Genomic DNA, 15,097 nt, shown 5'->3' with positions numbered 1-15,097 from the left:
ACATGTCATCTCTCAGGGAGGACTTTTATCACCTGCACCCAAGCACTCCCCTCCTCCCTTCCTTGCTTTGTTTTTGTCCATAGCACTTTGCATCATCTGACATAGTATATATATATTTTCTACTTTTTTTGTTTATCGTCTGTCTCTTCCATTAGAACTTTGTTTGGTTCACTGCTTTATCCTCAATACTTAGAATACACTAAATACTGTTATCTGTTGAATAAAGGGAGGGAGGGAAGGAGGAGGGAAGGAAGGAAAGAAAGACAAATAGTTTATTTATTCTTACATATCTAACATCTAGCACACTGCTTGACATATAAAAGATGGTCCATTTATTGACCATAAATATTGTTGAACAAAGTAAAATGTTATTTACATTTACCTAATACATATACAGGCATATGTACACATTTCTATCATAAAACTGTTTCTTGCCCTGGCCAGGTGGGTCAGTTGGTTGGAGCTCTGTCATGTGCACCAAAAGGTTGCAGGTTTGATTCCTGGTCAGTACACATACTTAGGTAATGGGTTCGATGCCTGGTCTGGGCCAGTACGGGAGACAACCAATCCATCAATAGCTGTTTCTCTCACATATGTCTCTCTCTCTTCCTCTCTTTAAAAATCAATAAAAACATATCCTTAGGTGAGGATTAAATAAAAGTGCTTCTCAATAACTTGTTCTCATATTGCTTCAGAAGGAATTCTGTGATAATTTAATTCATATAAATATCTATACCTTAAATAATTCTAAAATTCTAGGCTCTGCATGCATATATCATATTTTGAACAGTTACTTGCAGCCAATTTTATATCACGTCAATACTTTATTTCCAAAATTGGTGCTGGGTCTTTAGAACCCACGGGAAGTCAGAAGTCTAGCATCAAATCACATTAGGCCCCTTCCCTTTTAAAAAACAAAGCTCTAAAAATAGTTTATTAAAAAAATAATCTCAGACTAGCTTAGTTGCCATATAAAATTCTTTTTTATTTTTATTTTTTAATTTAGAAGTTATTGATTTTAGAGAGAAGGAAGGGGGAGAGAGAGAGAGGGAGAGAAACATGGATTTGTTGTTCCACTTATTTATGCATTCGTTGGTTGCTTCTTGTATGTGCCCTGACGTGAGACTGAGCCAGCAACCTTGGCACATTGGGATGACACTCTAACCAAATGAGCTACTGCACCAGGACTAAAACTTTTTTTAATTGATTGGCTCTGCCATGGGCCCCAGACCACCTTACATGTCTTCATCTAGCCGCATATGCAAGGCTACACTGCAGACTAGAGTCTCGGCGGATTTTCCTGTGACCCCTCCATCTTGTGGGAGAGCCCACAGGGGTGAAATGTGTCTTCCATTTCCCTCGTTTCAGTTGAGACCAGGGCTTTTCATCTTGCCCTCCTTTCTCTTCCCCCCAGCCCCTCACCTCCACGGTACAGCTGCCACCTTCTGTGTTAGTCTCTGAAACTGTTGGCTGAAGTTTAAAGTTAGTTTGCCAGTGCAGTATGACCCACCACTCATAAACCTATGGTTGTTTGACCTCTGTGACCTCTGTGACTAGGGATGTCATGCTGATCTTGCTTTTGTTGTCTTGTAAGTATAATAAATGGTCTGAATCCAATTAGGTTTTCTCCTTGCTGGCCTTATCTTTGGACATTTAGCACTGCCACTATGCAGTGTGAATATTTTTTCCATTTTTTGTTTTTTTGTTATGTTTGTGTGCTACAAATGGGAGAGAAATAGTTACTTATTTTAGCAAAATTTTTGTAGAAATTATGACTAGTTTTTAACTAGAACACAAGCACTAAAATCAAAGAGGCCACAGTTAATTTTTATTAATTCTTAATTCAGGTTCTCACTAGATTCATCACAGTTATCACTATCAAGCACTTTCTGTATGCCAGAGACTGTGCTATGCATCTTACATAGCTTAGCTGTTCTAATCTTCACAACTGGTACTATTTTCATCACGTCATAGTTAATTAGCTTGCTTTATGGTCACAGGCCTAGTTAGTAATGAAGTTAGGGTTTCAACCTAGCCAGCCTGGCTCCAGAGCTGTGGAAGGTAATGGCAGGTAATTTTCATGGAGCAAATGTAAACTGAGATGATGGTATAACTTTATAAAATCTGGAACTATAAATCTAGAACTTAAGTGCAAAAAAAATTTACACACATTTCCTTCTCATTACTCCAGTATTTCAATTAGATGTGTGTCTCTGTCTTATAGCTTAAAAGCTAGAGATCTAAGGCTACTTTAGGAGTGCATGTTTACAGTTCATCACAGTGAACTAAGAGGGTTCATTGTATGAAACAGAGCCTGTTGTTACACTCAAACTCATTGTGACTTCGTTTTTTAATCTAATTGAGATTTTTAAAATCACATTGTATTTTACCCTGTGATGCACTAATCTTTCACAAAAAGCAACAAAGCTGTTTGTTTTGTTAACTTTATGGCCAGTTAGGTACATGTAGGTGATGAAAATTGAAAATATAAAACTAGACCAAAAAAAGGGGGTGGGGGCAAAACAAGCAGGTAAGAGACTGAGAAAAAGAGGAAGATGTTTAGAGGAGGAAAAGGAAGAGGAAGCTGTCAGATTGGAAAAGCAAAAGGAAGAGGTGCCTGAGTAGGGAGGGGGCTCATTAGATCACATTCAACCTGCCGTCTTCTAAATTCTTGCCAAGTGTAAATCATCAGAACCAAATGCCTTTGAAAATATTCAGCTAGCTGACAACTGTCCGTAACTTCTCAGCGACTCCATTCCCAGCCATTAGTCTCCATTGGTTGGAGTAGCCACAGCAGACACTTGGAGTTTTCTGAACTGCTGCCACACAGCTCACAGCAGCCTTTACTCCCCCTCTTGCAGGGGGCTCGAGATCGCCTACATTATTGCCTGTAGGCATGTTTTTTCCTCAAACCACTCCTCATCCCCCGTTTATCTTGATTTTCCTGATGCTGGGCATTGCCGCAGGGATTCAGTGAAGATGGGGGCACTGGGACAGGGGCTAAGGTTTTGCGCCCCTTAGGCAAGCCAAATACAGAAAAGCGGGAAGAGAGAGAGGGCTGACTGCCAGGTGCAGAAAGGTAGCAACTGAGTGAGAAGGGAGAGGGCGGCTGGTGAGAGGACCAGCTTTCAAACTCCCAGGTGAGGCAGCCGAGCTAGCTAGCTGCAGGTTACCGTGGCAACCGTGAGATCTCGCGAGACAGACATTGCGCATGCGCACTGCTGCTGAAGGCCCCTCACGGCAGGCGCCTTTCCGGAGCCTCACTCCCACCACTGTTCCCAAAAGCAAGGTTTCTACAGCTCGGTACCCGCCCTGGACCTTAAGGGCCGCGCGTAGCACAGAGCCGACTTTTTCCGCAGTAAGTGAGAGAACGCAGAGTGATGAAATGTGAACTTCCGTGAGCATTTGGAGGCGAGGGCTGTGCGCACGCGCATGGCGGCTCACGTGGACCCGGCGCCGTCGCGACTGTGAGTGGGAGGAGCAGGAGGGGGCTCGCGCGGGGTGGAATCGCGACTGGGACTCGCGGCGTGCGGAGGCCGGGCGCGCAGGACCTGTTCCCCGCCAGGGCTTTCCCTGGACCCGCCGCCGCGGCGCGGCAGCCCTGCCCGGACGGGCGGGTTTTCTGTCTGCGGGCCTCTGGCTCGCGCTCGGCGCTTGGCCTGGAGTTGAGCGTCCTTTGGGTAAGAGAAATACCAAGGGGAAGCCTCACGCCGGCCTTTCAGGACTCCACAGCCTGGACGCGGAGACGGACCGCAGAATAACTCCAGTCGCGTGTGCTAAATAGTAAAGTACTGAAGGCGCTAGATACAGGCACGGCACTGAGGGAGGGGCTCACGGCGTTTGACGGCAGCCTCGGGGACTGGCCGGTCCTCCTCCCTGCTGGATCTAGGAACCGGGAGGCGGCCCTGGGACCATTCCCTGCTTTACTCCCAGTTGGTCACTACGTTCGGTAGATTTTACCTCTTAACTGTTTTAACTAGCATGTATTTCTGTCCATCCCTTCTGCAGCTATTCTACAGCAGGCCACCATCATTTCTTACCGGGGACTTCTCCGGGAGCCTCTTTACTGCTTCCGTCTTGGCCAATGACCCTTACACGCCCCAGTCCACAAAGATCATCCTGCAGTGCTTTTCCAATCCTGCCACTCCCCTGCTTTAAGGTAGTACAGTCGCTTCCCACTGTAAGGCCTTCAAGGACCTTCACCGTCTGGTCTTTACCCACCTTTCCTAATATCTCACTACTATCTCCAGCATCTGTCCCAGTTACATTGACTTTCCTTTAATGCTGTCCTCTGGACACACTACTTGGTACTCCCTTTGGTAGGCATTCTTCAGATACTTAGTCAAAAGGTCACTTCCTCCAGGAGGCCCTTCCTGACTCCCTCCATTAAGTTAGTCTTCTGCTATGTTCCTTTAGTATCCTGTTCCCTGACCTGAATGTCTTACTGTATTATTACCTGCTGATATGTCTTCCTCGTAGATTCTAAGCTCATTGAGGCCACTGACTTTCACTGTAATATTTAATGGCTTGGTACATTGTGGATAATCCAGAAATACTTGAAGTAAGAAAGGGGGGTCATGAGGCTAAGGGTGGGAATAGTATTACAGGTAGAGGGAATGGTGTGCCTAAGGACATCGAGAGGAGAAATTGGTGGCCTCAAGTAGCATGTGGTTCAGTGGTGGGGTGTAACGTGCCTGATGGAGCACATGAGAAAGGCTGGTGGGGAGATGAGGAGTGTGTGGAGGGCCTTCTATGTCACCTTAAAGAGTTTGCACTTGATCCTATAGTCAGTAGAGGCCTCCAAGACAGCTCCAAAGGCACCTCAACAAGGGCTTCCTATTTTTCTCTACCAAAGCTATTACTTCTTACCAGTGAGTACTTTGTTTTTGCATTATAGGGCATTAAGATTCTGCTTATCTAACTTCTTGGTTCTCCTTTCCCACACCAGATTCTGAGGACAGGAGTTAATGCATATCTTGCTCTCTCCAGAGCATATAATTGTAAGTATTTATTCTGTGTTGTTTGAATGCTGACACATTAACAGATTTGCAGTTTGGCAAGAGCTCCATCAGATTATTTTTGTCTTGCTCATCTTCCTGACCACCTTCAACCTTTGGATTTGGATGAACTACTTACCAGTACTGAGCTTGAGTGGAGCATAGATAATGTTGGTTGGGGAGGGCTGTGCAGTGGGGCTGGTTTGAAGGCTGCAAATACCGAGTCTCTAGCAGGGACACGATACTGACATGAACGAGATCTGATCACACACCCCTTGGAGCTCTGGAGACCAGGAGAGGTCAGGAGACCATTTTTCAGAGCTGTCCAGTGTGGAAAGGCTTCCTGTCCTACACCTGTGGTTCCTAATTCCAGTTCTCTATCACATTCACCCGGACAACTTTTTAAATGTCCAGATGCCCCAGCCCTATTTTTAGGGATTCCAACTGAGTGATTGAGTGTAAAGACCAACCATCTGTATATTTTAAAGGCCACAGATTATTTCTGAAGTACAGCCAGGATTGGGAGACCATAAAATATAGATTTGGAAACCAGCTGTGACTTCAAGCAGGGTATTTGACTTGGGTCTGTTTCCTCATCCACATGTTGGGGGCAGTTATACAGGAAATTTGTGAGGCTCAAATACATACATGGAGAAAGTGCCTTATAAATTCTGAGTTCTCCACAGAGACACTTGCTTGTCAACATCAGTAGTCAGTCTGGTAAGTAGGAGTTTGATTAGAGAAGTTTTATTAGAACCATGCATGGAGTGTTTCAGGGAGGGCAGGCCTCCGTGGGATAAATGAGGGAATATCTGGAATGAGAAACTCTGGTTACCTGGAAATAGGGATAGTTCCAAACACAAGACTTTTCCAGGGCTGGTTTGACTTCCTTGAGTTTTGCTACGTGGGTCCCTATGATTGTTACCTGAGCCCCAGGAAGAACGTGAGGAAAACTGAGGGAAGAGGAAGGAATATGCAGTTGCCTCTAGGAAGGAGAAACAGGACATACTCCCTAGATTAGTGTTTTATAATATTTCCCCAGCAAGGCTCCTTCTGGTTATTTTTCCCTAATGGATTAATACCTTTAAATTTCATTACAAAATTTTCCTAGTTTTCATCAAATTGCCAGCTGGAGGAGCAGTCAGCTTGGGATAACTGAAAGAAGGGGGATTGTCCACCTGCATATGTATCAAATGTTTTAGGAAGGATATACAAAAGCAGCTCAGGGTCCAGGGATGAAAACTTACAAGAGGGCATAAAATGAAAGTATCTCTTGAATTTTTAATCATGTGCATATGTTATTGTTTAAGTTCTTTTAAAAATCACGACCTAAAGAGGCAGAGGCTTCCAGAGCCCTCACAAATTGAGCTCTGTGTAGGCGGACATGGGGACTTCTGTGGGTGGACATGGGGACTTGTTCACCATTGAACCCCAGTGCTTGGAACACTGCCTGCACGTTGGAGGTGCTCAGTGAATCTTTGTTGAATAGATGAATGAAAGCCTAACTAGAGAGGAATTTAGAGAATGGTAACAAATAAGATTAATACTGTATAGTCGTTAAGAAGATAATTTCAAACAAGTAGAAACATGGAATATATATTTTTTTAGCATGTTTTTATTGATTTCAGAGAGAGGAAGGGAGAGGAAGAGAGAGAAACATCAGTGATGAGAGTCATTGATTGGCTGCCTCCTGCACACCCCCTACTGGGGATTGAGCCAGCCACCCAGGCATGTGCCCTGACAGGAATCAAATTTCGATCTCCTGGTTCACAATGCTCAGCCACTGAGCCATGCTGGCCAGGCAGAAACATGGAACACTTTTAATAAATGAAATAAACAAATAGAATTTCACTGTGATTGCAATAATGCAAAACATTCATATTGTCTGTATATGAATAAAGACAATCAAATGAAAAAAATGGGGAAGATAAATTACTGAATCTTAAAGGAGAGGTTAAATGTATGGTCACATAATTGGTTCTCTATAGATAGGTCTGCTGTAGCTTGTAAAGAATCAGAACAGATACAACTGGTATATTCTTAAGACATGCATTGCTAGCTAACCCAAATTTTCCTTTGTCATTTTGCTTCTCAGTGAAGGATTTTTAGAATGGCTGCAGCTCCTCAGGCACCAGGGAGGGGCTCTGTTCGGAAGACAAGACCTTTAACTGTAAAGACATCATTGAACAACCCGTATACAATCTGCTGGAGTGCTCTGGAGAGAGAGGATTTGCACTTCATCTTACAGACACTTGAAGACAGGTTTAAATCTATTGGGCTTGAGAAGATTGAGGATAAGAAGAGAAGTAAAAAGCAGCCTTTTTTAAAAAAACAAGGCAAAAACAAATGTAGCATAGATGTTGATATGAGTGAGGACCTGAAGGAGAAAAAAACAGAAGATAACCAACAAGTGTCAGGGTGGACTTCTGTCCATGTCAGAAGGCAGCTTGCCATTGGCGTTAATGAAGTCACCAGGGCTCTGGAAAGGAATGAACTGCTTTTGGTTCTAGTGTGTAAGTCAGCCAAGCCTGCAATCATCACCTCACACCTGATTCAGTTAAGTTTAAGTAGAATGGTCCCTGCTTGTCAGGTTCCCCGTCTCAGTGAGAGAATTGCACCTGTCATTGGCTTAAAATGTGTGCTAGCTTTGGGATTTAAAAAGAACACCACTGACTTTGTCAATGAAGTTAAAGTTATAATCCCCAGAGTACCCAATTTAAATGTACCATGGCTTCAAGATAGACTTGAAGACTCCAGGGAAAATTCAGAGTGTGAATCTTTGGAAAACCAAGACAAAGAAATTTTGGACACTTCTTTTGAAGACCTCTCTAAACATAAGAGAAAGCTCACTGAAGGTCAGCAGGCTGTAGTGCTACAACCCCTTAAAATAAAGAAACTGATTCCAAATCCTAATAAAAGGAGAAAACCACCCAAAAGTAAAAAAACTACTTCAAAGTAATTGTGTATAAACTTGTCACTCAATACAATTGGAAAATGACACCTTGTAAAAAAAAAACAAAACTTGAATAAACTGAGTTACTTATACATAGATTTACGGGAGATTGGTAATAATGTTCCTTTCAAATGCATAAGACTTTTTAGACAGCACTGATATGCTGAAGCTTAAAAACATTAAATGCAGAAAATATTCAGAAGTATGCATATCAAAAGTTTATTGAAACTAATGTCCATGCTTGTGTAAATTCACTTTCTAAAAGGTTGGTACAATGCTTGTGAGCAAGAACATCTGTATCCTACAGCACTTAACATCTTTCTCTCAAACTTGGAAAATGTACCACAGTAAACATGGTTCTAGTTAGTAGAGTAGATGAAACTGGATTGCAGATACGTCATCAGTTTTAAAGGAAAGATACTAAATGCTAAGCAATACATTGTCTTCAGATACAATACATCACTTTTTACTTCCTCCGATTTGACTTTCTTTAGGTTAGGTCTAAGCATGGGCTTGGGACAAAGGCTTGATACTTCTAAGAAAAGCCAGATAAGGTCTTTTGATTAGTTAGAATTCACCCCTTTACATGGTTAACATTTCCTTGGAAACTTAGCGTGTATAAAAAGTGTGATGGTAATTAGGTGAAATGAGGCAAGAAGAAAATAAAAGGAGATTGGATTCTCAGAGGTGGGTCTGTGCAATGATGGGCATCCTTCATGTTAGGAAATGGAGCATAATCAACATACTGTGGTTATGTTAAAGTGTCTGCTACTTATAGTATGTTTGGAAACTTTTTCTTTTGGAAGAATGGCCAAAGTTTATTTTCAACTTAAATTCTGGTTGATGCATGGATTATGCCACCTCCACTCACTTAAATTTTACTGAATGCCATCCTGGCCAAATAAAAGATCCTCATGAAAAAGAGCATTTTCATTATTGACAAAGGATGTAGGGCAAATGTATGGTTTTTGAAATATATAAAACACTGTATACTACATTGAAATTTAGCTCTACCAGCAGCTTAATAAACACAAGCAGTTTTACTGATTATTTTTAAATGCTCGTTGATAATCTTAAATTATAGAGGCAAATGTGCTAGTTATTTTTAAATGAGAAAAAATAAGATTTCTATAACAATTGGAATTTAGCTTGTGACAAAATTTCTAACTGGCTATTCTGCAATTATTTGAAAGACTCTGCTATAAAAATGAAATGGAACATAATTCCCAACTGAACCTTGGCTCCAGATTAAAATCTCACTTATTTAATGCTGGTGTCTGAAAAAAGTTTCAGTGAATTGGTTCAATTTTGCTTCTTGAAGTTTTCATCTTCTGTTAAGAAATACCATTGGGTTCAATCATCTTAAATGAGAAGCTTTCCCTGTGTCCAAGAAAGTACACAGTGCTGTCCTAAGTATACTGTGGAGCCCCCACACACACCCTCTACCTGTATTCTCAGGGATACCACAAGCCCTGGGTTGGTCTTTAGGATAATGGCAAACTGCAGAAGGTGGCTTTCAGCTCCTTAGTGTAAATCAGGATCACATTTTCTGTAAGGGCCAGACAGCAAATATGTTAGGCTTTTTGGTTCATATAATCTCTATTGAAACAACTCTGTCTTCTGTAGCATGAAGCAGCCATAGGCAGTACATAAATGAAGGAGTGTGGCTGTGTTCCAATAAAACTTATGGATGCTGAAATTTGAATTTCATACAATTTTCGTATGTCACAAAATGTTATTTTCCTCTAACCACTCAAAAATGTAAAAACCATCCTTAGCTTGTGGGCTGGACAAAAACAGGCAATGGGCTGGATTTAGCTGATGGGCCATAGTTTGCTGCCGCCTGCCTGGTATAAGACAGGGCTGGTTTCATTTGACTACTTAAAAAGGAAAAGCCATCGCGTTGTTAAATTTTTCTGGACTGAACAGCCTAGGCACTGGAAGAAGGGGGGAGGAAGAAGTATCTACTTTGTGGAATTAGAGTCAAGGCCAGTTTATGTGGCCTCATTTGGCATCTTTTTTCCCCTTGGACTATTGGCAATATATACATATATGTACACTGTGAAACTTGTTTTTTCAAATTTTAGATAAAAACACCATCCATAACAAAATTATGAATACTTATTTACAAATAAGACATTTTTGATTAGCATGACAGCTTTCATGATAAATTAAAGTCCGCATAAAGGAATATGTGCAATTTTGCATAAGTAATGAAAACATTCAAACTATCAATATCCTGATAGCACTAATAAATTCCACTGGGCATTTTCTTTTACTTTAGCGCTTTCATTTTCTTTTCCTTGCACATCCTTGCTGTTGCTGAGAAGAAATAAGTTTGTGCAGCAGCAGCAAAGTCTCATCAGTCCTGGGTGCACACTCTCAGAGAACACAGTTCATGTTTGCACAAAGCTTTGCTGTTGAAAATTAAAGCACACATTTGTGTGTTTATTGATTTGGCAACTTTGCTTCTGGAGAAATAAATGTACTACTCACCAGTACATTTTTATCTCGCTCTACACATAAACACCCACCACTCATCATTGAGTAATGGAAGTGCTGATTCCAGAAATGTCCCCAGTGAGAGTGGAAAGTGATAGAAGGAAAAATTTCCCAAATGGGTCCTTTTTTCGGTTACACGGACAAACAGATCACCACTTAATAAATAAAAATGAAGCAGTTTATCTCCACACATTAGCAAAGATTTTCTAACATGAGTCTGTGACTTCTGTTCCATCCATTAAAAATGGTCCCTTTCTAGAGAATGGAAAAATACCTTCTCTTCATTAAGAGACAGTCAAAAGTTTGATTAGAGGAATGTGCTCGTTGTACCCTTTCATCCCTCCTTTAAATGTGTAAACAATGAAAAAAAGGAAGAATGTGAAAGTTCCAGCTAGAAATATGTAGTGCTGGTCACATAGGGATGTTTTTTCATCTTTTCTGATTATTACTGGCTGCATCGATTTCACTTAAGTTGTGCTTTTATTCTTTGGAATGGCAGTTCCAGGAATCATTAAATAGAATATTAACAAATGATGGATAGTGTCAGAGTTCTAGGAATGGAAACATCCACCTATTGTAATACAAGTCCAACCTAAAGGGAGGGAAGAAATGGAATAGTAAGAACAGATAAGCAAGAAAGAAATAAAATTACAATGTAGTACAATAGATCAGTATTTTTTAAAAAGCTACTAAAAAGCTTAATAATCCTAAGGGAAGTATGGAATTTCCTAGGTAAATGTATAAAGTTTACAAAGGGTATATCAACGCCTTACCTTTTCAGAATCTGTTCCTGGACACCTCCAATTGTACAAGTAATACTGTAAATTGCCATCTCCTATACCAAACTTGAGTTTTTCCAAGAATGTCTTATTTTCCATCAAATCTAGTGCATTGAAAACATCGAATCCTTTCTGCCAACGTAAAAAGGATTTAAAATTGAAAATTTCAAGAGACTCCAGTGTTGTCTGTATTCTGTACATCAGCATAACACTGAATTCCTATAAGAACCTGAATATGCATATAATAAGATCCAGTGTCTGTACTAAATATGATATAGGTGAAGAACTCAGTTTGAAACTTTCTTATGTAACTAACAGTGAGTCTGATGGCGTCAGCAAGGTTCTGCAGAAATGCTGAATCAAAATATAGTATGCTGACTAACAATGACACAACAAAATCTATTAAAAGTTCAGAAAATATCTGTTCCTGTTTTAGAAGGCTCCATCTCTAGAACTGTTAGTTACTGGTCTAAGTTGTGACAGCTCAAGTTAGAGCCAAGAGACAAAAGTAAAAACTTTACATAGTATATTTGTCTTGGGCTGATTATGGGAAATAAATTTAGTAAAACTTAATGGTAAAAATCTAATGTCTTTAAAATTTAGATAATACTAGGCAAAATGTGATTTAGATGCAGCATATAAATTCCTGTTTCTCAGGGATTTTACTTTAAATAACTTATTACTGGCCTTTTGGGGGAAGTAGCTGAAAATGAGCAATGGGATCAAAGAATTAGGAAAATGTTGATTTGGGGATCTACCAGTAATGGGTGTTTCTGTCGTTAAAAAATCAATGATCAAATACTAGTAAGTGCAAGGAAGACATTTTTGATGTGTTGTACCCAATTCACATGAATATTTTCTCATAGTAATTACATTGAAAAGTATCTATCTACTGATTTCAATTTCTTTTTAAAGGAAAACATTTATTTGTAGCAAGAATTTAATAACTATCCTATTACATTTAGGAAATAAAAAATAATATAAATATAGTAAGGCATATTTTGAATTAAATTCCTTTCATTTTAAATTCTTTTATCAATAATCCCCTATAAAAATAAAATTCCTTTAATTTTAAAATTCAGAGACCCATTTATTTGAATCAAAAAACTTATTGTTGCTAATTATTCACTGTAAAACAAATACTAATGTATTTTCTTTATATTATGGGATCATGTATCTTATATTTCTTAAGGGTTATATGTATTCTTATGTAAGTGTTTAAAGTATCTACTTTATACAAAATGTCTTTTTGACGAAGTTGCAATAGAATTAATGATGAAAATAGCCAATGAAGTTTAAAAGAAACTCTTATCAAAATTCTTCCTTTGAATGATGGTCAAAAGTAAAAAAACAAAACAAAACAAAAAAACCAACAAAAACTCAAATGAATTCTTCCTGCGTGGAAGAAAATAAAGTAAGATGCTTTATATAGTTTGACACACATATTTGGAAAAACACAGAACAAAAAGGAGTGAATTGCTTACCAATTTGGCTATAATGAGCGCATCATTCATGAGGTCGAGCAGAGGTGTCTCTGTGTGAATGTTGTAGAAGGAGTAGGCAGCTTTGAGGCTCTTGTGAGCAGGGTGGTGCATGACTGTGGAGGGGAGTGTGTAGAAGCTCAGGAAGTCAGTAAGTTTACCACTGGAGTTCTAAAGAACAAAGGTAACATCAGATAACTACTTCCTAGAACAAATATCCATACATTTAAGCTAACTTTTTGATTTTTGACTTACAACATAACTTTCTGGGAGAACAAAAGGCAACAATGCAATCTTCTCCCTCTGCAGTCTGATTTGGAGCCCTGTAGAGTACTTCTGTAGAGGCCAGAAGGGTGTGAGGTTGTAACCTTAGGCTATATGCTAATTGATGATTTGCATAAAGAATTTAAGCAGTAGAAAGTTTTAAAAGGAAAGCTTCCCTCTGGATGATTAGAGTCTCTTTAGACTTACGGAAAAGTGATCAAAGTAGAATCATTGTTTTTGCAGAAATAAGAGTGTGAAGAATTAGATGGCTGCCTTTTCCAACTAACAGACACTGAATAACATTTAACATCTTGGCACAAGGTGAGAATTTTATCAGCTTAAAGCAAAATTGGATAGAGTTTGGAAGCTGTTTTTAGAAGCTTGTGAAAGGCACTGGCATTATGCCAAAATACACATATGTGAATAACAGAAAATCTGAAGCTATCAAAACATGAAAAGGGATGTAATAATGGTGTTGATTTCATTATCACTGGTATAATTTTCAATATCAGAAATTAGCTGGTATTATTTGGGTGGTTTTAAGAGCTGTGGTAGCCTATGCAGTTTGCACATAATTCAAACTATGATATATTTGAATTACACAGCTGAGGAGGCTTGTCCACTTGTATGCTGTTGTTAGCATTTCTTTCAGCAGAAAAGACAATTTCATAGGGATGGGTGACCTGGTCTTTGAGTTTTTCTGATTCATTAAACCTTTTTTTTATACATTAAGAAGTTAGAGACATTAGCTAAAGTGATTCTCTATTGTGTTGTATTAGCAGCTCAGTATTAGAGATGAATTAAAGACCTAAACTATCAGCTTTAAGAAAGATTTTCTACTTAAAAAATAACAGAAATTAAAAAACAGCCCGGCCAGGCGTGGCTCAGCACTTGAGCGTCGACCTGGGATCCAGGCGATTGGGGTTCGATTCCCAGTCAGGGCACATGCCCGGTTGCAGGCTTGATCAATGACTCTCTCATCATTGATGTTTCTATCTCTCACTCTCCCTCTCCTTTTCTCTCTCTGAAATCAATAAAGATATATTTAAAAAAAAATAAATAAAACAAATAAATAAAAAACAACTGCCCACTGGATGCACTTAATAGTAGTGTGGAGATGACAGGACAGAGTCACTAAACTTGAAGAATTCAGTAGAATATACCCAATCTAAACAAAAAAAGAGAAAAAAGACTGAAAAAATATGAATTAAGTCTCAGGGATCGGTGGGAAAACAACAAAAGATCCAACATTCATATCACTGGAGTCACAAAAGGAAAGGAGAAAGTGTGGAGCAGAAAGAATATTTGAAGAAATAATGGCTGAAATCTTCTCAAATTTGGCAAAATACACACAACAGATTCAAGAAGCTGAGTGAGCCTTAACAGGATAAACTAAAAAAATCCACTCCAAGATGCATCATAGTTGAAGTTCCAAAAACTAAAAGATAAATCTTGAAAGTAGCCATAGAGAAATAATGCATTACCTATAGAAAACCAATTAGACTGACAGAAGATTTTGCATGTGAAATCACAGAGCCAGAAAGAAGTGACACTTTTTTAAGTGCTGAAAGAAAAAACCATTAACCATGAATTCTATATCTGGTAAATGAAGGGGAAATAAGGACATTCTCAGGCAAATGAAAACTATAAGAATTTGCTAGTAGACATACCTTTAGGACTAGCTAAAGGGAATTCTTCAAGTAGAAAGGAAATAATAAGGAATCTTGGTGCATCAAGAAGGAAGAACAAACAATAGAAACAGCAAAAATTTTGTATATTTGACCCTTGAACAGTGTGGGAGTTAGAGGCGCAGACCACTGGGCAGTTGAAAATCTGCACATAACTTTTTAACTCCCACAAAACTTAACTAATAGCCTACTACTGACTGGAAGTCTTATTAATAACATAGTCAATTAACATATTTTGTTTGTATTATATACTATATCCTTATGATAAAGTAAGCTAGAAAAAAGAAAATATAATTACAATCATAAGGAAGAGAAAATACACTTATAGTACTGTTCATATTTATTGAAAAAATATGTAAATAAGTGGACCTACGCAGTTCAAACCTGTGTTGTTCAAGGGTCAACTGTATACTATAAATTATGCTTCTATTCT

The 15,097-nt window shown here is 39.1% G+C and overlaps 2 protein-coding genes across 11 annotated transcripts in view; one reads left to right on the top strand and one right to left on the bottom strand.

Annotated features, from left to right (window-relative positions):
- The first annotated feature begins 3,234 nt into the window (after positions 1-3,234).
- On the top strand, positions 3,235-8,505 carry RPP38 (ribonuclease P/MRP subunit p38). Of its 7 annotated transcripts, XM_016210061.2 has the most exons (4): positions 3,507-3,783; positions 4,009-4,159; positions 4,949-5,000; positions 7,093-8,505. In XM_016210061.2, the coding sequence occupies exon 4, from the start codon at positions 7,108-7,110 to the stop codon at positions 7,954-7,956; it is 849 nt and encodes a 282-aa protein (XP_016065547.1). In that variant the 5' UTR covers positions 3,507-3,783; positions 4,009-4,159; positions 4,949-5,000; positions 7,093-7,107; the 3' UTR covers positions 7,957-8,505. The 7 variants fall into 7 exon arrangements, with proteins under 7 accessions (XP_016065546.1, XP_016065549.1, XP_016065547.1 ...); XM_016210060.2 differs by lacking the exons at positions 3,507-3,783; positions 4,009-4,159 and adding an exon at positions 3,235-3,358; XM_016210063.2 differs by lacking the exons at positions 3,507-3,783; positions 4,009-4,159 and adding an exon at positions 3,370-3,467.
- Positions 8,154-15,097, bottom strand: part of NMT2 (N-myristoyltransferase 2) — a 64,004-nt gene continuing 57,060 nt past the window's right edge. For all 4 annotated transcript variants that reach the window (XM_087825082.1, XM_087825100.1, XM_016210055.2 and 1 more), the window contains 3 exons: positions 12,716-12,883; positions 11,226-11,363; positions 8,154-11,044 (listed from right to left, as the gene is read on the bottom strand). In XM_087825082.1, the coding sequence (XP_087681208.1) occupies positions 11,024-11,044; positions 11,226-11,363; positions 12,716-12,883 (327 nt within the window). In that variant the 3' untranslated portion in view covers positions 8,154-11,023. The remainder of the gene's footprint in view (positions 11,045-11,225; positions 11,364-12,715; positions 12,884-15,097) is intronic.

Source organism: Miniopterus natalensis, chromosome 1, assembly GCF_054644295.1.
Source record: "Miniopterus natalensis isolate mMinNat1 chromosome 1, mMinNat1.hap1, whole genome shotgun sequence".
Taxonomy (NCBI): Eukaryota; Metazoa; Chordata; class Mammalia; order Chiroptera; family Miniopteridae; genus Miniopterus; species Miniopterus natalensis.
This window is presented reverse-complemented; position numbering and strand designations above follow the sequence as displayed.

Bases quoted from the DNA above. Each gene is read 5' to 3' on its own strand.
- RPP38 (XM_016210060.2), top strand. From the start codon at position 7,108: ATGGCTGCAGCTCCTCAGGCACCAGGGAGGGGCTCTGTTCGGAAGACA.